Here is a 25806-nt window from a genome sequence, read left to right on the forward strand (position 1 = left end):
CTATTGAGCCTGGTTTCACCCAGTCTGTATGTGTCCTTTTGGTTTTTCTTGCCTTAAGTGTTGGACTTTACTTTTCTCTACATTGAATTTCATTTTGTTTGATACAGCTTGTTTTTGAAGCTTGTTACGTCACCTGTTGGAAATAGAAGGGCTGTTGCAGCTGGGATAAAATTGGGATTTTTGGAGAGCTGCTTCGAATGCGTAAATGGAAAGATGGGGAAACGGATCTGTGAAAAATAATGTCATAAGTGAGAACACCGATGGTTAGCATCAACAACACACGCACACACACGCACACACACACACATATGCCTGAGGTTTGTTTCCCTGTCTGTATCTCCCCAGCATCTTCAGAGTGCCTGAAGAGGTTGCCTTGAAGCTGTAAAATGAGACGTTCGCAGCTGCTCTTCCAGGCACCTTCTGGCAGGGCAATTCTGGAAACCAAAACAGCTTGGAGGATTCTGCTTCGCTAAAAATAGCAAGAGGAGGCACCGTGTGACTTGCCATTTCTTCGCCTGGGAGCAACAGGTCTCCAGATTGGGCCCCCAAACCTTCACCCGGTCAGGCGGGCAAAGAGAACAAAGCTTCCATCCCGTCATTCTTCTCCGTGGGCTTCCTGAGCTGGAGATTGCTGGAGATTGTTTCCCTGAAGCCCAAGACTGCAGGAGAAGCCAGGAAGGAGATACTGAAGGACCAGGATTGATGTATTCATGGGTAACGAGCAAGAAAGAAGCGTGGCATGGATTAATCCGGGATTTTTCTAAAACCTAGGGTGGTCTTTGAACACAAGGCTAGCCTCTCAACTTTCAGCTCGCCTCTTTTTCTGATCGAGGTAGGTGGCAGCATTAATTCAGGGGCTGGGGGCAATTGGACATTTAGTTATGGAGTGAAAGGGTCCTGTCCATGGTTGTAATTTCAATGGATGGAAGGCAGCTCCATACATGGAACTCTTGAAGTTGCATTTTCCCCGTGCAATCAGGATATGCAATCATGAGAGCCAACTACAGGGGAATTGGACAACCATAGAAACTTGTTTCGTAAATTTAGCACCCAGGAAGAGAAGGGATTTCTGTCCCGACGTACTTTCTCCCAACGTAGCTTTCTGAAACTTCTTCTGTCTACCTCTTGGTCTTTTCTTCATCTTTTTCCCTCCATGCAGAAAGGATGTTTTGAAAGGAAAGCGTCTCAATCCACCTCCTTTAGTTCTTTCTCATGAATATTTAACCTCTTTTGTTCCTCAGTTCTCTGAAGGAAACAGCTCTCGTCTTCCTAGTGTTTGTCAACAATAACCCTTGCTCGGATAGTAAAAATAATACATGACCATATTGGAAAAACTCTGCAAAACTGGAGAACAGCCAGCAGTGAGAAGATGAGTTTGCTATTTCTTGACACCCTTTTGCCTGGATTCTGAGAATTCCTGACTGCCTTCTTGAAAATATAAACCCTTTCAGAAACATTTCTTGCACTGGAGATTTGGGCTTCCCAGTTAAGCAAGACACATCCATCTTGGCTCTCTTATGTCATTTAGGAGCAAATTAAGCTTAAAACCATAATAATAGGGTTACTGATTTTCTTGTATTTTTAAGCTCTCTTCCAAAAAAGGAGAATATTTGTAGCTTGGGGTTGAAATGAGGGGTCCTTGGATGCTCTCTGAGCTTGCTTGTTTTCTTGCAGACGTTTCATTAGCCAAACTAGGTAACATCATCAGTGCTAGTAGTAGGACTAGCACTGATGATGTTACCTAGTTTGGGTCATGAAATGTCTGCAAGAAAACAAGCAAGCTCAGAGACACCCAAGGACCGGTCAAACTCTCCCCCGGCTCAGCGCCGATGATCCCCTCCCTCTGAGTAATTTTATCCTCACAACAGCCCTGAACAGCCTTTGGTTAGTCAAAGGATTCTTGTTTGCTAAATGAAGATGTTGGCTCTCTGGTTTGATCAGCTTCCCTTACAACGCGTCTTGTGCTGGGAGCCAAATCAACAGGTCCTCGCGGACAATGGAATATCCAGCTATGTTGAGATACTGAATGATCAGTGAGAGAATGGTTGAAGAAAATACTTAGCCATAACAAGCAGTGCAGCACAAACTCTTTTGAGTTTTCATTCCTGTATAATGTACGGGGTGTAATCACTCCTCTTGAAGCTTGGTATGACTATTTAGACCACAAGGTGATTGAATTACAGTCATCTTAGAGTCGGAGTCAATTTGGGAGGGAGGGAGGAGGAAGGAAGGAAGGAAGGAAGGAAGGAAGGAAGGAAGGAAGGAAGGAAGGAAGGAAGGAAGGAGGAGGAGGAAGGAAGGAAGGAAGGAAAAGAGAGAAAAAGGGAAGGAGGGAAGGAAATGGAGAGAGAAAAGGGAAGGAGGGAAGGAAAGGCAGAAAAGAGGGAGGGAGGGAGGGAGGAGAGGGTGAGAGAAAAGGGAAGGAGGGAAGGAAAGGCAGGAAGACAGGAGGGAGGGAGGGAGGAAGGAAGGAAAAGGAGAGAGAAAAGATAAGGAGGGAGGGAGGGAGGGAGGGAGGGAGGAGGGAGGGAGGGAGGAAGGAAGGAAGGAAGGAAAGGAAGGAAGGAAGGAAGGAAGGAAAAGGAGAGAGAAAAGGGAAGGAAAGGTAGGAAAGAGGGAGGGAGGGAGAGAGGAAAGAAGGAAGGAAGGAAAAGTTAGAGAAAAGGGAAGGAGGGAAGGAAAGGCAGAAAAGAGGGAGGGAGGGAAGGAGGGAGGGAGGGAGGAAGGAAGGAAGGAAAAGGGGAGAGAAAAGGGAAGGAGGGAAGAAAGAAGGAAAGCAGGAAGGCAGGAGGGAGAGAGGGAGGAAGGAAGGAAAGAAAAGGAGAGAGAAAAGGGAAGGAGGGAGGAAAGAAGGAAGGCAGGAAGGCAGGAGAAGAGAGAAGGAAGGAAAGAAAAGGAGAGAGAAAATGGAAGGAGGGAGGATAGAAGGAAGGAAGGAAGGAAAAAGAGAGAGAAAAGGGAAGGAAAGGTAGGAAAGAGGAGGGAGGGAGAGAGGGAAGAGAAGGAAGGAAGGAAGGAACAAAGGAAGGAAGGAAGGTGAGAGAAAACGGAAGGAGGGAAGGAAGGAAGGCAGGAGGAAGGAAGGAATTGTCAAACAGGTTCTACAGTGAAGAGTGAGTGGTCATTGGTGACTCAAGCAAAGAATCAAATGGCCATTTCATTCGCTGTTATTGCTTTTACATTATTCTTCCTCCAACAGTAGACAGTATGGTAGAATGATGGATTCCACCCTAATCCAGTCCAGCTTCTGGAGTTCATCCATTCCAGACCTTGGTCTAAATTAGTCCTTCAACTGTAGCAGAAGGTTTTCTAAAAACAGAAACATTTTGGGGGGGGGCACCTCCAAAGGTTAAACAATTCAGAAATAAAAGGCTTGTGTTAACAAAGCCCTACCAAATGTATCTTCCTGCAGTGAATTTTGAAAAGTGAATTAACTACCAGCAAGCCGGACAATTCAGATGGGAAATATTTCTCTGCTCATTAAATTCTGTCTGAGAAATCCTTAGCTCTGATTGGGCAGTAGATGAGTGACATCATCTGGGAATGCACCTGTCATCTATCATCAGATAGTCTTAAAGAGCCGGCCATCTCTTTGACTCGAAAGTGTGCAAATTGCTGCCTTTTTAGCCCGTAAGCTTTCAAGCAATGACCCTTAAAGAAAGATTTTCATCCATGTTTGAGATGACTGCCTCAACTGGGTTTGTAACAACCCCATTTGATAGCTTGAAGGAAACTGAGAAGTCTAATTGCAGCAAAAGCCTCTTTGAAAGCATCGGGTCAGGTTTGTGGGGTCTTCCAGAAACGCAATGTGCAAATAAGGAAGCATGTGGAAATACTCAGTGCAGCTTTCTCCCAAGAGTCCTTCAAACATATGGACTTCAGCTACCAGAATTCTTAGCAGGGTAAAATGGAGGTCTAGGAATTGAAGCCTCTACATCTAGAGCAGGGGTCACCAACCTTTTGGACCTCAGAGACCATCAAACTCATCATTTTAAAATCCCGTGGACCAGAGACCCTGGGAAAATACCAAAAAAAAAAAAGTCTGCAGGAAAATTCCCCACTCCATTTTCCTACCAATCGATCATTCCTTATTTGGGATCGCAGGATACCGTCTCCAGCTCCGTTCTCAGGGGGAAAGAGAGGGAGAGACAGGAGAGACTTTTGGCTCCATGCAAGGAAAGCAGCAGAAGCAGCTAAAGTCTTTCTTTCTCTCCCCCAAACTCCGCCAGAAATGAGTCTTTGCTGGTGCAGCCTCTTGGAGCAGGAGGCCTTGCAGGGTCCCAAAGACTCATTTCTGGTGGAGTTTGGGGGAGAGAAAGAAAGACTTTTGCTGCTTTCCTTGCATGCATCCAAAAGCAGAAGAAGAAAGAAGCGGAGATAAGCAGCCCGGTGGACAGGACAGGCACGTGGGGAGAGTGGGGCAAGTTCCCCCCCTTCCGCCCTTTCCCCCCTCCCCTCACTATCTCATGTTGTTCACAATAAAAGGGACGCAAGCCTTGTGTTCCCACGGGCCATGTGGGCAGTGCAGCCTTTGTTCCCGCATAGCCTGGATTAATTGCTTTGGGGGGGACATTTCTCTGTGGACCACCAAAATTTTCTCGTGGACCAACAGTTGCCGACCACTGATCTAGAATAGACTTTTGAGGTCTTCCATGAAGGATGGTTGGGTTCGCTTAGGTAGAATACAGAATATAGAATAACATAGAATGGAACTTGCACAATTTCTGAAGGAAAGCCATTCGCACCTTTAGGAAATGTCTCCTTAGTTCTAGTTTGCTTCTCTCCTTGATTCATTTCCATCCACTGGTTCTTGCCTTGCTGTCTGGTACTACGTTTGACCCACACACACCCCCTTGAATTTTAGCATTCGGTTTGCAGAGTTGCTCTACCTTTTGAGACGTCTTTCCTTCCCATCCTTTCATGCCTTTGTGAAAGCTGTACTTGTGCGGAAATCCTTGAAGGAATGTGATTGCCTGGTTCACACTGCCCAGGAAGGCAATGGATATGTTTTCTGCAACAACCCACTCTCTATTCAGGTTGGCACATTGTACAAATCAGGGACAGAGAGTGATCAGATGGAGAAAGAAGGTCTACCTTAAGAGGGGCATTTTCTATCACTCTTCTACATGAACGGAAAAAAACCCAACCCCTCTTTTCTACACCTTTTTTACTGTTATTTTTTATTATTATTTATTTATTTTGATTTGTCAAGTGCTTACAAGATAATAGGTATAAGTATATACATAGTTATGAATGCATGAAATGGGTACATATAAGAAAAATAAAAGAAACAATAGGACAGGGACGGTAGGCACGTTGGTGCGCTTATGCAGGCCTCTTAGGAAAGGGGTGAGGTCAACAGTAGACAGTCTAAGGTTAAAGTTTTTGGGGTTTGGGGAAGAAACCACAGAGTCAGGTAGAGTATTCTAGACATTGACCACTGTTGCTGAAGTCGTATTTCCTGCAATCAAGTTTGGTGCGGTTTACCTTGAGTTTGTATCTATTGTGTGCTCTTGTATTGTTGTGGTTGAAGCTGAAGTATTCATTGACAGGTAGGACATTGTTGTAGATAATTTTATGTACTATACTTAGATCGGACTGAAGGCGGTGTAGTTCTAGATTGTCTAGGTCTAAAATTTCAAGTCTGGTGGCATGAGTGGAAATCTGTCCATGCACCTTTTTTTTTGTTATTGATTTATATTTATTGATCAGATTGATATCATGTCTTTTCCTCAAGAGCTCAAGGTATGCAATTCTGCCTTCATATTATCACCACTTACAACGAGTAGAGGAGTGGAGAGCTCTTCTTGTGAAATATTTCTGGACTTTCTCAACTGTGCTGATATCAGATATGTATATGTATATAATATCAGATACCTTCACAGTCTTCTTTTCTACAAATGAGAAGGTATAGAAGAGAAATACTTCCTTGGTTTTGGAAATAGGTAGTTTTGGCTAATAAAGGAGAATATTGGTAGCTCAGAGTTGAGCTATAGTTTTGGCCAAGTTTCAAGTTGTGTTTACAGGCTTAATGAAGCCAACTGGACTCCCAAAGCTAAAATAATAATAATTGAGGATCAAATTTTCAAAAGTCAGCATCGAGAAAGGCATAATCTTAGGTCTTGTTTTCCTGGTCTAGGAATAAAAAAATTTCCTGAGAAGCACGTCAGGGTATTGTGATATATGGAAGGGGACGTCTATTATTAAACTGCAAAACCAAATTCACAACTGAAGGAAGGGAGAAGTGGGTGCTGATTTGTAGGCATCACAGCTCCACAGCTTCAGATCAGCGGTGCCAAAAGTAGATGGACAAGGTGACCTTCCCAGAATCAGAGGTCCACCATTCGAAGCTGTAATGATGCCCTCAGAGCCTCAGGGGTAGTCTTTGGCGGCCTCCCAAATTCTTTCTGACTCTATCTATCATCTATCTATCATCTATCTATCTATCTATCTATCTATCTATCTATCTATCTATCTATCTATCTATCTATCTATCTATCTATCTATCTTCTATCTTCTAACTATCTTCTAACTATCTTCTATATCTATCTATCTTCTATCTATCTATCTATCTATCTATCTATCTATCTATCTATCTTTCATCTATCTATAGCTATCTATCTTCTAACTATCTTCTATCTATCTATCTATCTATCATCTATCTATCTATCTATCTATCTATCTATCTATCTATCTATCTATCTATCTATCTATCTATCTATCTATCTATCTACATAAGTGAAATACCCCTCATGCATCATCATGAAATCTCCAGAACCGTAAAACCTACAAACTTATAATTTGGTACGTATGTTCCTCTTGGCTTCTAAGTGTTCACTAAGAAAATATTTTTCAAAATGATGATCAAAACATTAGTATTTTGTATATTATTATTATTATTATTAACATGCTCTGATGCTAAGGAGTTCTACTCCCCCTTCCCACCTGAAAAAAAGTCTCTTCCAAGTGCAAAACACAAGCAGAGGAGTTTCAGTTTTAGTTTCAGAGCACCAAGCAGCTTTAGTACAGAACAGTTGAGCTAAGCCACACCCAAGCTCCTTGCTGTCTCCTTTTTGCCCACACAGCAAATACTGTTTGAGTTTCCAAAACAGCCCTTGACTCTCTGACAACTGACAGGACACTAGCCAGAGGAATACCAATGGATGTTGGTAGGCAGAGGCACAATTTTTCCCCTTATTTTCCTCCCCCAAAACTAAGCCCGATCACCTAGTTTCTCAGCGAAGCACAGGTATCGAGCTAGTTATAGACAAAGCTATGAAACACATGCGTGAAGAGGAGTTCGATGAACTATATTTAATTTTAATTAAGCATCCAGCCAAATGGAATCGATCATTTTTTTTCTCCCTGGCACCAGCTGTCCCCTTTTGAGAATGTGGCTTTCAACACATCACTGAAAGACACACATCATACCACTCAGTCCTGGTAACACGGCACCCTCTGTCCTTGAAAATAGTTTAGCCTATCCCCAAATTTTAGGAGAATCAGGACTGTCCCTTTCCCATTGGATGAGTGGGGGGAAAGACCAAGACGGAGCTCTTCCTCCTAAGAAGTTCCTGGAAAGTCAACAGAAGGAAAGATGGGGCCGTCTCTTCTTGTCCCACCCTTGGACATCTTTTTAAGATGACATTGATGGGTGGGAGTGCCTACTTTTCTTGGCTGATTTGGGGGAAAAACGGAGTTGGTGATCCTTGGATGGAAGCCACCAGGACACAAGTCTAGCCTGGGAACTTGTGAAAATTATCCTGGAAGAAGATTATATCATATTGTCTCCAAGGCACTTTTCTCCAAAGGCAGCTGGACTTTATTTTTCCTTGAAGACTATTTCGTTTCTCATCCAAGAAGCTTCCTCCATGGACAAGAAGCAAAATGTCTTCAAGAAAAATAAAACCAAGGAAGTCCAATGGCCTTTTGCAAAAAGCACCTTGGAAACAACCTGGATGGCTGTCTTAAAAACGTCCAGTGATGGAGCACCACCACTTCTGGAGGCCAGGTGTTCTCCTGGTTAATTGTTCTCCCTGTGAGGAAGTTCTTCCTTCATTCCACGTTGCTTCTTTCCTGGATTAGTTTCCACCCGTTGCTTCTTCTCCTGCCTTCAGGTGCCTTGCAGAACAGGTGGACCCCCCTCTTGTTCGTAAGAGCCCCTCAAATATCAGAACGATGCTCCTTTGTCCCTCCTTCTTCCTTCCCCCAATTGTATCAGGGAGGACTCCTTGGTGATAGGTGACTATCCATTCCTAACAAGGTCAATCAATACCTTTCCCGTTTGAGACTATAATCCCCCTTGGCTCTGGATCCCAACAGGTAGGTTCTGCTTGCCTCACCTGAAGAACTAAAAGACCTCAACATCTCCTCTGGTCCTTCCTTGAGATTCCTGATTTATTTATTTTTTTTGAAACTTGGCATCTTCCGGTGAAGAACAACCCCTTCCTTCTCCCCCCCCTCTTCTCTAGACTTTCCAAGGATGAGTGTGGGGGACAATCCTAGCCAGCTGTCTGCCACCTCATGTCTCCAGACCATCCAACCTTGGTGGTTGGAGAAGGGCCAAACGAGAGGGGTGTGACTGCCTTCCAGAGGCATCTGAAGGTGGGTTCCTCATCCAAAGCTTAGGTTCTCCAGGACTGCCAGGTCTTTGTGGCTTCTTGAGAAAAAGGCGGTTGGTGAGGAGGAAGAGAATTTCTTCCAGCAAAAACAAACAAAAAACAAAAAACGGGGAGAGGGGGGTGGTGCACGGAGGAAGAAGGAGGGGGAGTGGGTGGCTTTTGTCTCCTGCAAACCTCCCAGCTCACTGGGGGGAAACCGAGAAAACCTGGCAGATGTGAAGGAAAGAAACCTTCTTCCGTCCCCCTTTCGTCCTTCCTCAAAGGGGAGGGGGTGGGAAGAAGGCAGCTCCCCCCCACCCTTTCGGGCCGTCTTTCCTTCCCTCCCCTCCCCAGCAGCGCTTCCCAAACCTTCCAAGCTTCCGTGGTGGTGGTATTGGGCGCATTCTCCTGCGCCAGGCGCCGAAGGAACCAGGCAGCCAGTCAGGTCTCGGTTTCATCCGTGATTGATTCCTCGCCCTCTCTCTTTCCCCCACCCCCTCACCCCCCAACCCCACTTCTAGGGTTTCCCTCCTCTTCAGTCCTCCTCCTCCCCCTGATCTACGAAAGAAGGAAAAGAGCAACAACAAAGAAAAAGACCAAAACAACAAAAAGGACCAAAGGAAAGGGAAGAAGGAGGAAGGAAGGAAGGAAGAAAAGAAGAAGAAAAACCCAGCCAGCCAGCCAGCCAGCCATCTCTCTCTCTCTCGTTCTCTTTCTCTCTCTCTCTCTCTCTCTGCGCGTCCCTCTTATTCCCTGGTTTCTTGGAAATCCGGCTGGCTGTGCCACGCGGTATCCTGGGGGAATCTTTACAACCAAACTGGGATCTATGAGCGGGAAGGTGATCAAGTCGAAAGAAGAGAAAGATGCTTCTAAAGGTAAAAGGACCTCCGCTCGCTCCTTCCCATCCTTCTTGCTCTCCCTTTCTCCATCATTCCCTTTCCTGTTGTCTTGAATGGTCCTTCAGTTTCCACCCCCTTCCAACCCCCCTCTTCTCTTTCCATCTTCCCAGGCTTGGCTGACCTTTTCTGGTGGGGGGTGTGGGGGAGGAAGCGGGGTGGGGTGGGGGCAATGAAAGGATGGGGGAGACGTGGCATGCCAGCCCCATAGCTCACCCACCCACCCACCCCCTTCCCGCCTCCTCCTCTTCCTTCTCTTTGTGTCTTTTTTTTGGGGGGGGGGTTATTTGGTTCCCTTGGCTCCTCAACCTTGTCCTTCCCTCCCTCCACCTCACTTGCCTTTCCATCCCAGCCCTGGAAGAAGAGGGGAGAAGGGGGGGAAGGAAAAACCAACCTATTTACACCCCCTGCCCCACCCCCGTGAAGGAAAGACCTCCTATAATACTGCAGTCTTCCCTTTTGTGTGTGTGTGTGTGTGTGTGTGTGAGAGAGAGAGAGAGAGAGAGAGAGAGAGAAAGCGCGTGGTGTGCCACTAGCTGTCCCCTCGCATGGCTACAGACCTTCCCCATCGCTCGCCCGGGAGGGAGGGGCGTGTGAGAAACAGAAAGCAGAGCCCACTTTGGGGGAGGGGAGGTTGTCTTTGCCAGGAGGAACCTGAGTGGGGTCTGTAATGTAGCTCATATGAGGAGGTTGGGGAGGGGGGCTGCTTTGTTGAAATAAAAGGCAACCATTGTGTGTGTGTTTTTCCCCACCGGGGTTGAGTCGAGAGCCAGAAGGAACATTCTGTGCTCCTCGGCCTCCCTTGACGGCCGTACTTGCACCTGATAGACACTTGAAGGCATCTGGTAGGGTTAGGAAGTAGCACTTTACCTCCCACCCTCCCCTGGAAGCTTGGGCCAGGGACATCTTGCCCTGCCCTGCCTTCAAAACCCATGGACCCCTGTAGCTACTCCACGTTCAAGGAGAAACAGTAGAGTCCTTAGGATCGCCTGAAGATGGATGGGTTGTTTCCTTTCTGTTCGAGCTGCAATGGGTAGGGAAGTGATGTCCTAGCAGGGTGCCATGAAGCTCCTCCCTCTCTCCCTCCCTCCCTCCCCCCAAAAAAATTGGAACTTGGTTTCCTAGGTTGAGATTGTGTGGGGCTTTGGATATTCTGGGCATTGCATTCGGTTGATGGTGGTGTCTGCAGAAAGCGGAGGCATAAAATCTTACTAGGGTTGACCATCGAAGAAGGAAGAGAGATGCTTTGCCGTACAATGGACTGATTTCGCTTCTGAATATATCAACTGGCCAACAATTGCTATGGAGACGGAAAGAGGGGGGTGGGAGGAGGAGGAGAAGGAAGAGGAGGGGGACTTATGGATTGGAGGCTTCCCAGGGACAGCTCCGTTATCCCACTTCTGTCTGGGTTTGTCCAGGGGGAAAAGGTCAAGCTAAAAATCCAGATGTCTGGAAGGTTCCTCCCCCTTTTCCGAGGTGTGTGTGTGTGGGGGGGGGAGGGTCAGGCAGCCATCCAAAGAAGGTTTCTACCTGATTGCCTCACCTCCCGCCAGGTGGGTGCTGCGAAGTGTTTCTGTCCTGGCCTCTTTGGCGAATCACCGAGAACGTCTCTCCCCGGTTTTGCTGCAAAGCAAGACAAATCTTGGTTTCAACAGTTTGATCTTCAGCATCCGTCCTAAACCCAGGAATGTGCATGAGGACTCCGTTACTGGGCACAATCCTGAATGTCTCAGACCATACAGGAAGGGGCTGGTGGGGGTTGAGTGAATGGCTCCCTGTTTTTCCCAGACAAATCAGCAAGGCCTAAGAGGGGAAAAAATACTTTGTGATCTAAAGACCATTGTCTTGAAAAACCAAGGGCTGGAGGGCGGGGGTAGGCTTCAGTTGGCTTTGTTCCTCTTGTACGAGTCTTCCTTCCACGAGGTGACCACCAAGTGGTTGGATTCAAACTCTCATCGTGTGCCCAGCTCTGCCCAAAAGGCAGAAGGACTGGAGTCTATGGCCACCAGCATGGCTGCTTCAGACCTTGGCCGTACTAAACAATACCCACGATGGGTTTTGGTCCTTTTATTGCTGGGGGTGGGGTGGGCTTCCTAGAAGCCATCTTTTTCATGGGTGAACTTTCTGCTTTTGATAGACAAAGGCAAACAGGCAGGGAGGACCTAAATTCGTTTCCTGGGGGGTTACAATCTTTGGCGATGTTTTCTCCCCCAAACCCTCCCCATCTTGGTCCAAGTCATCTGAACGAATTTGTCACCTGTGTGTGTGTGAGAGAGAGAGGGAGAGGGGGCAGAAAGAGAGGGAGAGGGGGAGAGAGGGAGGGAGAGAGAAAAAGAGAGAGGGAGAGAGAGGAAGAGAGAGAGGAAGAAGAGGAGAGAGGGAGAAGAGGAGAGAGACGGAGAGAGGGGGAGAGAGAAAAAGAGAGAGAGAGAAAGAAGCTCCTTCAGATGCCTTCTCCCATGTGCCATTATTATTATTATTATTATTATTATTATTATTATTATTATTATTATTACTACTACTACTACTACTACTACTATGTTCCAACAGGGCAATTTTGATTTGCAGAGAGCGGTGCGGCCTCAGCGCACGTCATTCTTGGCTAAGCGATTCGTGCACTAACTTCTTTTGTTCTTGAGATGCGTCCATGTGACAGACATGTGCATTGATAAGCTTGGGGCTTCTGGAGGGGATGTGGAGGCGGGGGAGGGGGGAGGGAAGTGTTGTGGCTGCTCTGGGAAGCTGTGCTGTGGTCCCTTCGGTGGTTTTTATTTTATGGTCTCCATTGAGACGGTGGAAGGCACGTTTCCATCCTCAGAGTCTGCCTGTGTTTTGCCTTTTGGGGGTGGGGGGATCTGGCGCATTTTCACACTGGTTGACAAAAGGGGGTTGAAAAAGCCATCTCTGTTAAACGTAGATTAAAGGGAAAAGAAAAACAGACAGACAGCTGACAGTCTCTGAAAAAACCAAGATGATTTGTTGTTTTGGGTGTGGACGTTGATTGGTCTGTCATCAGATGAGTAAAACTACTTCTCCCTCATTCACACATGATTTGGGAGAGCTGAACGGATAGTTTTGGCACCCTGCCCTGATTTATTTTGGAAAATCCAGGAAGCGTTTTGATTTTTCTTTTAATATATATATATCTATTACATCTATATGTATACAATATATATATATTACATCTACTAACTTTCCAGCATTTGGGTTGGGGGTCCTTGTTGCTCTCTGAGCTTGGTGGTTTTCTTGCAGAGGTTTCATTACCCAGCTAGGTAACATCATCAGTGCTAGAAGGGAGTGGGGTTTGTGGAGAGGAGGAGGAGGGGGGGGAGGAGGAGGAGGAGGAGGAGGAAAAGGAGGAGGAAGATTGTGGGGTCCTTGCTGCTCTCTGAGCTTGGTGCTTTTCTTGCAGACGTTTCATTACCCAACTAGGTAACAGCATCAGTGCGAGGAGGAAATGGGGTGTGTGGGAGGAGGAGGAGGAGGAGGAGGAGGAGAGGAGGAGGAGGAGGAGGAGGAGGACAGTTGGGTCCTTGCTGCTCTACAAACTTGGTTGTTTTCTTCACTGAAGTTAAAGTTAGCAACATTGTCATTAAGTGAATCTGGCTTCCCCATTGATTTTGTTTGTCGGAAGGTCGCAAAAGGGGAAATCACATAACTCCGGGGACACTGCGACGGTCGTAAATAGGAATCAAGCACCTGAAGTTTGATCATGAGACCACGGGGGAGGCTGAATGCTCATAAGTGTGAAAAACGGTCACAAGTCCCTTTTTTTCAGGGCCATCATAACTTTGAACGGTCACTAAACGGACTGTTGTAAGTGGAGGACTCCCTGTCTTCGTTTTAGACAAAAATAAATGAAAGGCAGAGCAAGCGACTGAGCGATTATTTCCTATTTGATAGCAGAACTTCCCCCAAAGGTTGCCGTAACATTAATATTTCGGTATTTTGTAGAGGTTGCAGGAGTGGCACCCTGGTCCCTGAGTGGCAAGGAATAGATTTAACACAAATCGCAGGTTTTTCATAGGACATTTGTTGTTATATCCTTTGGGGGAAATTGCAAGGGCCCTCCCTGGTTTAAAACTGGGCGCTGCAAATAATATTACACAAAATTCGTGCCCTCTAAATCTGGGAGGTTCCGCTGCCCCCAGTTAGGAAGAGACAGGTGAACATTGTGGCATGCCTCAAATAAGCTGAAGGAAAGTTTTAAAAATTAAAAAAAAACAAAAACAAATTTTGTATGTCAAATCCAGAGACTAAAACATAGGAAGAACGGTTAGAGGATTTGGGTATGGACCGTCTAGAGAAAAGAAGGACCAGGAGTGATATGATGGTGGTATTCCAGTATCGGGGGGCTGCCTCAAAGAAGAGGAAGTCAATTTATTTTCCAAAGCACCTGAAGGTAGAATAAAGAAAGAACGGATGGAAAGTAGTCAAGGAGAGAAAACTGGAATTGAAGAGAAACTTCTTGACAGGGAGGACAATTCAATAGTGGGACCGAAGTTGCCTTCAGAAGTTGTGGCTGCTCCATCATTTCAAAGAGAGATTGGGCCATCCTTTGACTGACATGGTATAGGATCTCCTGTTTGAGCAGTGCGTGGGCTAGAAGACCTCCAAGGTCCCTCCCAGCTCGATTCTGACCAAAAGGAGAAATCCTTGCTCCACCTAGGTGGAAATATGAAGCCATATTGTGAACCTTAGAATAAGAAGCTTAGAATAAAGAATACAGCTTTAAAAAAAAAAACCAATGGTATGCAGCTCCATTTAAAAGGCACCCAATCATGCACCAATAATAACATTCCCTGCCCAAAATACATGGTGGGTCAAGCCAACCACATGTATCTGGTGGTAGTTTTAATCATTATGCACGAGAGTGTGTGAACAGATCTGCTGCGAATAACCAGAGTGTGTGAGTGTTTCTCTGCCTATTGTTGCAAAGATAGTGACTGACTGACATAAGTGCCATGTTTCCCCGAAAATAAGACCTAACTGGAAAATAAGCTCTAATACATCTTTAGGAGCAAAAATTAATATAAGACCCGGTGTTATTTTTTGGGAAACAGTACTAGCTAATGTTTCCTGGATTTGACAGAAAACAGGCTAGCCTACACGAGTTGATTTAAACACCATTCTTAGCAGGTCCAGATGTGTTCATTTATAAAGCCCATGATTATGTCAAATTCCAGCTTCTGTCTAATGTTACTGGTGTTCTCTGGAACGTAATGAATTCTGCAGGCATCTCTTTGCAAAGAGACCAAACGAACCTTTCCCACCCCGGGCTAAATTATCTCTACTGGATTGTGATGCTGAACAGCATTCATTAAGCTCGCCACTGTAATTTGACTACTGGGAGCCTATTAAATTAAATTATCTTCCCAAGGAATCTTGGGAAATTATATTTCCCAGGGATCTTCGCTACCAAATATCTTTTATTTGATAAATGGAATTGGACAGCCTTGGGGTTGAAAAGATGCCGATGGTCAGGAAAGGTCCTTCTGAGTAGAGACGCCTGGAATTTCACCCTGCCGTCGAAAAAGACTAGGGGGGAAAAAACCAGCTATTGATTGATTGATATTTGTCACGAGAAACAGCCGTATAATGTGAGATGCTTGGTCTCCGTTTCATCAAATTCAATAAGATCATTGGTATAGAATTGGACGGATTTCTTATTCCTCACTCTTTACGTCTGTAAAATGGGAACAATTTGCAGCAGCATTTGCACAGCATTTAGGTGGGGGGAAAGAGGGAAGAAATACATTTGGATGCAATATTCCAAGGGATTTTAAATTGGTGTTAAAACTTCACGTGATCTTGGTTCTGTCCCTCTGTTAATGCAGCCGAGGATTGCATTGGCTTTTTTTATACTGTAGTTATGACTGTTGTTAATTCATCAGTTCAACCATGAATGTTTTTGTCACACCCGGCAATGATGTTGTGAATTGCCACTGTTGAAAAAGTAATTATTGCGATCTAGTACCTTTGGCACTGAATTTCCCTCCGGCCCAAAGTTGTTTCTCTGTCCTCCGCCAAGCCAGGGATCTAAAAATACTCCCAACCCTGGCTAGATGAAGTCCATGAACTTCCTGTTATAATCAGCTTGTTAGCCTCGAAAGAGCTGCAAGACAATTTCAGCAGAACCTTTCTTGCAGACTTCACAGGCCTGCAAAAGTGTTTGGGCCAAGCCAGGGTAATTAAGAGATCCCTAATCAGCATCGCCAAGAGTTGATTAGACAGCCCGGTTTGGAAAAGGAAAGAGGACAGACTGTGGGGTTTTTTTTGCTGTGTGTGTGTGAGAGAGAGAAAGAGAGACAGAGAGAGAGACAGACAGACAGACAGAAAGAGAGACAGGAGACAGAGAGAAAGAAAGACAAAAGAGAGAGAGAGAGTCAGAGACAGAGACAGAGATAGGAGACAAAGAGAAAGAAAGAAAGAAAGAAAGAAAGAAAGAAAGAAAGAAAGAAAGAAAGAAAGAAAGAAAGAAAGAAAGAAAGAAAGAAAGAAAGAAAGAGAAAGAAAGACAAGGAGAGAAAGAAAGAGACAGATAGAGACAAAGAGAGAAAGAGAGAGACAGAGACAGTCAGAGACGGAGACAAGAGACAGAGAAAGGAGAGAGAGAGAGAGACAGAGAGAGACCAAGAGAAAGAAAGAGACAGAAAGAGAGAGAGAGAGAGTTTATACTGTTTGTCTTGCAATCCGACAGAGAATTGGTGTCCATCTGGGGTAGCCACAAAAGACAAGGGTGTTTTAAAGAGCTGTACAGGTAGACTTCAACTTACAACCACAATTGTGTTCCATAGCTAGGTGAGAACTCTGTTAAGTCAGTTTCCCCCCGTTTCATGAGCTTTCTTGCCACAGTTGTTAAGCAAATCCTTTCCTGTCAGAAGGTCGCAAAGGGGGATCTGCGACACTGCAACCATGTCTGTTAGTTCATCTTCCCATCCTCCTCTTCCCACTTTTAAATATGAGCAAAACTTATCACTGCTTTGCTTGTTTTCCAACGTGGTTGGAAAGAGAACCTATTTTGAAGACGAGGAGGGGGTGCAAACCCCTTACTTTAACATGCAAAGAGTTTAACCTGGATAGAGCATGGTTTGTTGTTGGCTTCCAGAAGCTTATCCCAGTTGTTCGGTGTCAGAAGAGAAAGAGAAGGAGAAACAACCAGACCAGGGATGTCCAGTCTTGTCAACTTTAAGACCTGTGGACTTCAATGGTCAGAATTCCCCAGCCAGTTGAAGTCCATAGGTCTTAAAGTTGCCAAGAATGGACACTCTTGGAGTTAGACCGTAATCAATCTATTGTGTGGTCTTCAGGGGTCCCAGATTTGCATCCTTGTCACTTGCTTGGCTTCCTAACTGGATGGTGTTAATCACACAATTCTCACACAACAGCAACCTGTTCTGCATCCAAAGCAGATGAAAAACTGGGAAGACATGTCTAAGACAACTCTGAGCTTACTATATTAGTATTAATAGGTGCTGGCCATGCTTCTCTGCCAGTAACGAACCTGGGCCATGAACCTGTCAGACTCTCGATGTTTTATTCCTTCCAAAAATAAATTCACACCCTTTGCATCCAGTTCTACTCTCAGTCTAATGCAGTGGTTCCCAACCTTTTTTTTGCACCGCGCCCCTAAAGAAATTTCACTCAAACCTCGCACCCCCTGAAATTTAGACTTTAGGAACTACTGAACGCGTTAAATATATGGTAGGATTGAATCTTTTCAGCTATGTATGTGACGGCCACTAAATAACGATACTTAACTCTAAAATGAAAACAAAGTTAATCCATTGCATAATAAATAAAAATGCCAACATATAGCCAATATCCTATTATTTACCTGGACTTTTCTCACACCCCCTGGAATATCGTCTCGCACCCCAGGCTGGGAACCGCTGGTCTAATGGCTCTCCCCACTTTGCTTTCGAGGTCACTCCGCCTCCCTAGACTCATAGTTTGCTTCCAAAGTCCTGTATTCAGATTCAGAATAGAGCTGGAAGGGACCTTGGAGATCTTCTAGTCCAGCCCCTTGCTCAAGCAGGAGACACTGTTCCATTCCAGACAAACGGTTGTCCAATCTCTTCTTAAAAACCTCCAGTGATAAAGCACCCACAACTTCTGGTTCCCCTGGTTAATTGTCCTCACTGTGAGGAAGTTTCTCCTTAATTCTAGGTTGCTTCTCTCCATGGCTAGTTTCCATCCATCGTTTCTTATCTTGCCTTCTGGTGCTTTGGAGAATAGCTTGACTCCCTCTTCTTTGGGGCAGCCCCTCGAATGCTGGAAGGCTGCTATTAGTCCTTCTTTTCTCTAGACTAGCCATATCCAAATCCTGCCACCGTTCTTCAGATGTTTTAGTCTCCAGGCCTTTCATCACCTCACCATTGTGCAGTTGTGGTACGAGAGATGAATTAGGTGTCATCAGCTGCTGTGACCTTCATGACAGCCGAGTGGCACCATGGATAAATTGTCAGCACAATTCCTCCTTAACCCTGAACAGTAGAGTTTGGCAAAAATGGTTAGCCTTAAAAAGACGACAAGCCAAGGTTTCAAGCAGGGAGTCACTTCGCAGTTAAAGCTAGAAACTGGATTTATGGCAAGAAAATAAAATAAATAAGAATAAAATAAAGATCAATTCTCGACTTATGGCGACGAGGTAGCCCAAAATTTCTGTTGCTAAGTGAGACAGTGTTTAGCCCTGTTTTACGGCCTTTCTTGCCCCTGTGGTTGGGATAATTTAAAGAATGAGACCTCCCCACCCTCCTTCACTCTCTCAGGTCACATGGGCCAATCAGTCCAGTTGTAGGTTCCCGCTCAACTCCAACAAGTGTCCATTGACGAGACCTTGGTTCTCACACCGGCTGGTGGATGTTAGGGCGAACCCGCTGAGGCACCCCATTCCTGAGTCCTCTTCCCCATGGTCTCCCCCCTCCCACTTGAATGCAGAGGTGATCTTCAGCAGGTTCTGACCAGTTCTGGGAAAACTGGTAGCGGAAATTTTGAATAGTTTGCAGAACCAGCAAATCCCACGTCTGACTGGCTCCACCAACCCCATCTCTCCTCTGCTTCCCATTGAGTCCCAGCTGATCGGCTGGGTCTCCTTTGGTTGCGCCCTGCACAGGAGAACGGAGCTGGTTAGTGGGGTGGGGAGGGAATGGAGATTTTACAGTAACCTTCCCCCAAGGAGTGAGGAGGGAATGGGGATTTTACAGTATATCCTTCCCCTGCCACACCCACCAACCTCCACCCACCAAGCCGTGCCATGCCCACTAAGCCACGCTCACAGAACCAGTAGTTAAAAAAATTTGAATCCCACCACTGCTTGAAAGGCAACCAAGAAATGAAGTAAGCATGGCTCCAGCTGAAGTTGTTATGCAGGTGGACACCCCGCCTAGATGACATACATAATTTGCATCAGACGAACGCAAATTAGTTGGCACCATGGGCTTTGTGAACTTCTTATGTCCCCAGGTCCCTTGGCCTATTGCCCCACCCATGCTGGGGAAGTCTTCAAAGTTTCAAAGGTGCAGGCTTTCATATATCAGCTCAGAAGGAGAACCTTGCAACACCAGTGGGTCCTGCTGATAAGAAAGTGTATAAAAATAGTTCATAAATATAGAAAACCCTTTGATCAGATTTGACTGTAAAGAGGATTTAAGTAAATCATTCCAGCATTTGACTTCAACAGTTAGGCATTGAAGGATGAGCCTCAAATACAGAATTAAAATGGTTGAGTTGAGAAAGGAAAAACCTGAACAAACATTTGCAGGACTTGGCCAAGTATGATATCTCTTTTAATTTATAGAGAGTCAGAAACCATTAGATCTGGATTTTATCATAATTTCCTTGTCAAATGAGTTTTAATCAAATCATTTGCATCTGTTTCCCATCCCGGTTTCTATTTTTAATCTCCCACAACCAGATGCGAAGTAAAAGTTGCACTTGAGCATGAAATTGGACTTCTTGGCCGGGCCGTGTCATCTTTCAAAAGGATTTCTTTCTTTTTTTAACCAAGTCTGGATGTAAATGCCAAACAGCTCTTTGAAAAACAATCAGCTAACAATGTTCTAGAATTTAGATGCATTAGCTTGGCAGAAAAAGAGGGACGGTATTAAATCAAGTTGCTTGTTGTCAAAACCTAGCATTGTGACACAGCTAATATTGTTGCAATTAACACAACAAGTTAGGGGCAAATATATGTCTGCATAATCGCCTTCAAGATAATATAATCCCGTCTTTCTGCAGTGAGATTGTAGGTGTTTAGCGTAGATGTTTCTTTTCAGAGGTCCCTCTGGATTCAACCAGGTGTATCTCAAGTTTCATTACTATTTCTTTTTTAAAAAAATATGTTTCTTGATGTATTATTTTATTTCATGAATTTAGATCTTGCTTTTCCTCCAGGAACTCAAGGTGATACGTGAGCTAGTCTCTTCCCTTTGATCTTTTCAACAACTCTTTATAATCAGTTGGGTGTCTCCACTGAAAGTCACCAAGTCACTTTCCATGGCTAACCATGGACCTGAACTGGGATCTTCTGATCTTAGAGCAAGCTTAGGTAGTATCTTTTACCTGTCATTATTGAACACTCTCGTGGGACATCTTTCTGGCAAAGAAAATATATGGAGATTCGATCAATTGCCTTTGAATTTAGATCTCAACATCTCGAATCTTGATAGCCCTCTTAACCAGCATCTAATAATTTCCCCCCTGCATTCAAATTCACTTCATCCAAAATTCCTTTTGAAATTGGTATGAGTCCTCATCATTCTCCAGCACATCTTCCCTTCTTAATTGGCAATATATTTATAGAGGTAGTGAGTTGTGATTCATCCCTTATAGCTGCATTTGATGGAGCAGCCTACACCTTGAAACCTCCTCTCTTGAAAACGAGTAATGTAGGACCTTCCTGGTGTACTAATGGAGATCTTATCGCACATGAAGACATAAGAACATAAACCAGATTAAACCCCTCACTCATCTAGACCAGGGGTCTCCAAAATTGGCAACTTTAAGACTTGTGGACTTCAACAATATGACTTTATAATACCTTGGTAAGGCCACACTTGGAATCCTGCATCCAGTTTTGGTCACCACGATGTAAAAAAAGATGTTGAGACTCTAGAAAGAGTGCAGAGAAGAGCAACAAAGATGATTAAGGGGCTGGAGGCTAAAACATATAAAGAACGTTTGGTGGAACTGAGTATGTCTAGTTCAAGGGTCTTCAAACTTGGCAAGTTTGAGACTTGTGGACTTCAACTCCCGGAATTCCTGAGCTAACATGACTGGAGGAGGAATTCTGGGAGTTGAAGTCCACAAGCCTTAAAACTGTCAAGTTTGAAGACCACTGGTCTAGTTTGATGAAAAGAAGGACTAGGTGGTGACATGACATCAGTCTTCCAATATCTCAGGGGCTGCCACAAAGAAGAGGGAGTCAAGCTATTCTCCAAAGCACCTGAGGGCAGGACAAGAAACAATGGATGGAAGCTAATCAAGGAGAGAAGCAACTTAGAACTAAGGAGAAATTCCCTGACAATTAGAACAATTAATCAGTGGAACAACTTGCCTCCAGAAATTGTAAATGTTTCAACACTGGAAGTTTTTAAGAAGAGATTGGGCAATTATTTGTCTGAAGTGGTGTAGGGTTTCCTGCCTAAGCAGGGGGTTGGATTAGAAGACCTCCAAGGTCCCTTCCAACTCTGTTATTCTATTCTATTCAGCTCCCAGAATTCTTTGGCATGGCTGGGGATTGCTATACTTGAGCATGGCTGAGGAATTCTGGGAGTTGAAGTCCACAAGTCTTACAGTTGCCATGTTTGGAGACCTCTGAGCTAGATGAACAATTTCTTCTCACACTGACCAACCAGCTACCCAAGGAGGCCCACAGATCTGCCCCTCTGAAGGCCACCATACCACCTTCATGACTAATAACCGTTGATCCCCACAACCTCCTTGACTTGATCCAATTCTTCTCTGAAACCAGGTTTTGAAGTAGCAGCAGCCTGAGCGAAAGAAATCGGGTGTGCCAATGCTCCAAAACCCCACTGCCTCAGCAAAATCCAGGCTGAGATACGATTTGAAGGGACTTCTCTTCCTTACAGACCAATTGAGGCCTTGAATCAACTTTCCAAATATGGGATTCCTCCCCTCTCCCACCTTTCTATATTTCTCTTCTCAATCTGCTGCATCTCTGCTATTTTGGTCCTAACCAGTGAATGATTCAGTGCGTTCACCAACCCGGTTCAATTATCTCTTTATAAAATATATAAAAATGATCTGCCTCTTAGATGAATCACTACACTTACTTTTGAGGCTTACTTTTGCTCTTTTCCTTTGCATGCTGGAGAAGTTGGCATCTTTCATTGTGCAACTAATTGACGATTTTAAGCAATATGATTATTTTTTAAACAACAACAAACACCCAATTGTTTCTTCCTTTTAGGTTTATTTGGTGTTGTCATCTGATGGCTCCTAATTAGACTTCTGAGTCATATCTGACATGAGTGTACGCACACGTGTGCAGATGTGGTAGGGAGACAAATCATATTTTACCTTAAAAGTCTTGCAATTCATGGAGGCCCACTCTTCATCTTGCAGTATTCAGCCTTTATCATCATCATTTCTCTGGCATCCCATCCTGCTCTACGATCTTCTGTAGGTAGAAGCAATTCAGAAAATTTCGAATTGCATGAATGGGTTGAGTTGAGCGAACAGCAAATGGACATGTTGTATGTTTTGATGTATTCATTTGGGCATCTCCTTAGGCACTGTTCATATAGTCAACAAGTGTGTTTGAGAGGAATGAAGTTGCATTTGAGAAGGTTGAGATGGTCAGGTGGGTTAGGTTGGACAGAGTTTCTGTTTGGGATGTGACTCGTAATGGCCAGAATGTTGTCACTCCTCCAGATCAGCTCTTCGTTATAATCTCATAACCGTGTGATAAATGGAAGGAAACTGTGATTCCAGGGCTGTCAGAACAGTGCTTAATTCCCCTCACTTGCTTCACAGTCAAAGGTTTCTAGGTTCATGTCAATCAAGGGATCAGGTTGGCGGTGATGAGATGTTTAAGGCAGCCCAGTCCTTCAAATGAGGTTCTTCTTGGTCTTCAGGAGAACTCTCCAAAGCTCCTACTCTTTGCAGATTCCTGAAGCTACTTCATGATCTGATCCTGGCTGTGTTGCTTAGCTTTGACGCATTGCAAAACTTCTCTTTGGAAAGATTTTCACAGCCCCATGGGAAGACCAACCTTAGAAGGAGAAGCTGGGGATCTTCTGGCTAAAGAAGTTGGACCGACCCTGACTTCACCTGCAGTAGTTTTCTTTGGAACTGCTAACAGTGCAAAAAGTTGGCAGTTTGGGGACAACCTGCAGAATTGTTTTGGCAAAAATTTCACTCTGATCCTCCACGGGGAGCGACAGCATTGCAGCAAAGGCTAGACAAATATCCAATAATTGAAGTCAGTGTTTTTCCAATAATATTATACAGTAGTTGTGGTTTATTCCTGATTCTCGGAAGACTGAAGAAACCTACTTGGGATGGAGGGGAACACTGGATTCCTGGCTTCTCTCCTTGTTTAGTTTCCATCCATTGTTTCTTGTCCTGCCTTCAGGCGCTTTGGAGGATAGCTTGACTCCCTCTTCTTTGGGGCAGCCCCTGAGATACTGGAATACTGCTATCATGTCAACCCTAGTCCTTCTTTTCTCTGGACTAACCAAACCCAAATCCTGACGTTGGGTCAACCACCAAGAGACAGGGAGTTCTAGTTCCACCATAGGCATGAAAATGGACTGGTTGACTTTAGCCCAATCACCAGGAGATGGTGAGTTCTAGTTCTGCTTTAGGTTTGAAAGCCATTGGGTGACTATGGGCCGACCACCAGGAGACAGGGAGTTTTAGTTCCACCATAGGCATGAAAATGAGTTAGTTGGCTTTAGGCCAATCATCAGGAGACATCTGATGTCGTCACTAGTTCTGCCTTAGGTATGAAAGCCAGCTGGAGCCAATTACCAGGAGACTGGGAGTTCTAGTTCCACCTTACCCACAAAAGCCAACTGCATGGCCTTGGTCCAGTCCCTCTCTCTCAGCCCAACCATTCTCACAGGGTTGTTGTGGGTAAACAGAAAGAAGATGTGTTGGATAGGTTTGCCACATCGAGTTATTTGTAAGAAATAATTAACGGTGTGATATAAACAAACAAACCAACAAACTGGAGGCAAAACAACCAGGTTATCTATATCCCTTGCTAGCTCCTCTCCCTCCATCTACAAACTGGGGTTAACAACCCTCCTTTGTTGATCTTTGCTTATGAAAGGAGTAAACAACACAAAGTCTTCGCTTGGCTGTTTGGGTTGACGTTGTGTGTGCTGCTGCGTGGCAGAGTTGAAGATGAAAGGGTTTCTTCCTACGGCAAAGCTTGTCATGGCTTAAATGTCCTAATTACAGGGAAGAACGTGGGCTTTTTAAAAACATGATTGTTAAACGATTAAAAAAAAATGCTAGATTCCTCTTTCCTAACCTAAGTGGGCCCAGAAAGCTGCAATCTTTCTCTCTCAAGGACCAGAAATCTCATCCAAACCTTCTTGGCAGCCCCCTAGAATCACAGTCGGTTAAAAAATAATAATGAAATAGGTAGTTTGGTCCCTGTTTCTTTCTTTAAGCCTAGAAGTGATGTTTGGAGAAGAAAAATTCCTGATTCCTGGAAAGTTGGTGACCAGCATCAGCAAGAGTTGGGGCAGAGGTGGTATTCAGTAGGTTCTGACCAGTTCTGGAGAACCGGTAGTGGAAATTTAAGTAGTTCAGAGAACCGGCAAATCCTGCCTCTGACTGGCCCCGCCAACCCCATCTCTTCTCTGCCTCCCATTGACTCCAAGCTGATTGGCTGGGTCTTCTTTGGTTGCCCTGCACAGGAGAACGGAGCTGGAAAGCAGGTTAGAGGGGTGAGGTGGGGAGAGAATGGGGATTTTGCAGTATCCTTCCCCTGCCACGCCCACCAAACCACACCACGCCCACCAAGCCATGCCCACAGAACCGGTAGTAAAAAAATTTGAACCCCACCACTGGTTTTTACATTTTCAAACTGCAGTCCAATATGACCATTTTCAGTATCATAGAAAAGATTGCATACATTCAAAGTGGTGTTTTGAATTAAAAGGAGCATAGCTTCAGCAGGAGAGTTCAATTTCCCTGATTTTTTTAATAAGCGATGGGTGCTATTTACTGATAGTTCCTTTATCACAAAGTCTGTTCATCCATCAGTCCAACTCCTTCAACCTCTGCATAAACTTGAGAGCTTCTCGGTGGCACGCCATGGTTTAATAATCAAAGCCTGCTCCGTATTCCTTTTCTAGCTCTTTCTCTAGGTTTTGGGATTCTTTTTTAAAGCTGTTTCTTCGTGATTAATTTCATTTTTGGAACGGCCCGAGCAGTGACAATGTCTTTGGGCGCAACTCCAAGTTTATATTGAGCAGATGACTAAAATATGAGAAAATACCATTTGAAATAATGGCCAAAGAAGGCCAAATATTGATTGTTACTAAAAAGCTTCTCTGGTTTTTGCAAAATTCCAAGTGGACATGAACAGGTGATTCTTCTCCCAGAGAGATCAAGGTCTCTTTTGAGAGTAAGGGCATAACTCTCAAGAGTAATGTCCTTATAGCCAGGGGTAGGGTTCAAAATCCCAACAACTGGTTCTCTGATTGGTTGCTGGGTGGGCGTGGCCTACCGGAATCTCTGGGAGGACCATTTTTCACCTTCCCCAGAATCCGGAGGCTTTCCTCGGGCCTCTGGGAGGCTGAAAACTTTTTCGCCCTCCCAGAGCCTCTACACAGAGCTGCACTTACCTGCACCCAAAATGGGCTGTGTGGAGGCTCCTGGGAGGGATGGAGCAAGGTGGGCAGGGCCAGCTGATCAGTTCAACTTCCGGTTCAGTGAACCAGATGTAAATTTAATATCCGGTTCATCCAAACCGGCCCGAACCGCCTGAATCCCACCCCTGCTTATAGCCATGTTTTAGCATTAAAGTCAGAAGGTTTTTTTGTTGCTATTCCATTCTGCTTCTTCTTAACTGCCTTGTCTTTGTGGAAAGAAAAACGGAGGGAGAAACAGGTGGGAAATTATCATACCTTTGAGGTAAGGCAGTAACAACCAGCACAAAACTCTACCTGTTTGATACAGGCTAAAATACTGAATCTAGGTAGTGTTCAACTTACAAGCATAATTGAGCCGAACATTTCTGCTACTAAGTGAAACATTGGAGTGATATTTCCCATGTTATGAGCTTTCTTGCCACCGTTGTTAAATGAATCCCTGCAGCTGTTAAG

The 25806-nt window shown here is 44.8% G+C and overlaps 1 protein-coding gene across 3 annotated transcripts in view; it reads left to right on the top strand.

Annotated features, from left to right (window-relative positions):
• Positions 1–350: 350 nt before the first annotated feature.
• The window catches only part of FGF13 (fibroblast growth factor 13), a 117066-nt gene continuing 91610 nt past the window's right edge, over positions 351–25806 (top strand). For 2 of the 3 annotated variants that reach the window (XM_026685318.2, XM_026685320.2), the window contains exons 1-2: positions 351–832; positions 9122–9475. In XM_026685318.2, the coding sequence (XP_026541103.1) occupies positions 9427–9475 (49 nt within the window). In that variant the 5' untranslated portion in view covers positions 351–832; positions 9122–9426. The remainder of the gene's footprint in view (positions 833–9121; positions 9476–25806) is intronic. The other variant, XM_087971921.1, reaches the window with a different exon arrangement.

Source organism: Notechis scutatus, chromosome 10 (genome assembly GCF_049901735.1).
Source record: "Notechis scutatus isolate UNSWTSFEM ecotype Mainland chromosome 10, rNotScu1.2, whole genome shotgun sequence".
NCBI classification, from domain to species: Eukaryota; Metazoa; Chordata; class Lepidosauria; order Squamata; family Elapidae; genus Notechis; species Notechis scutatus.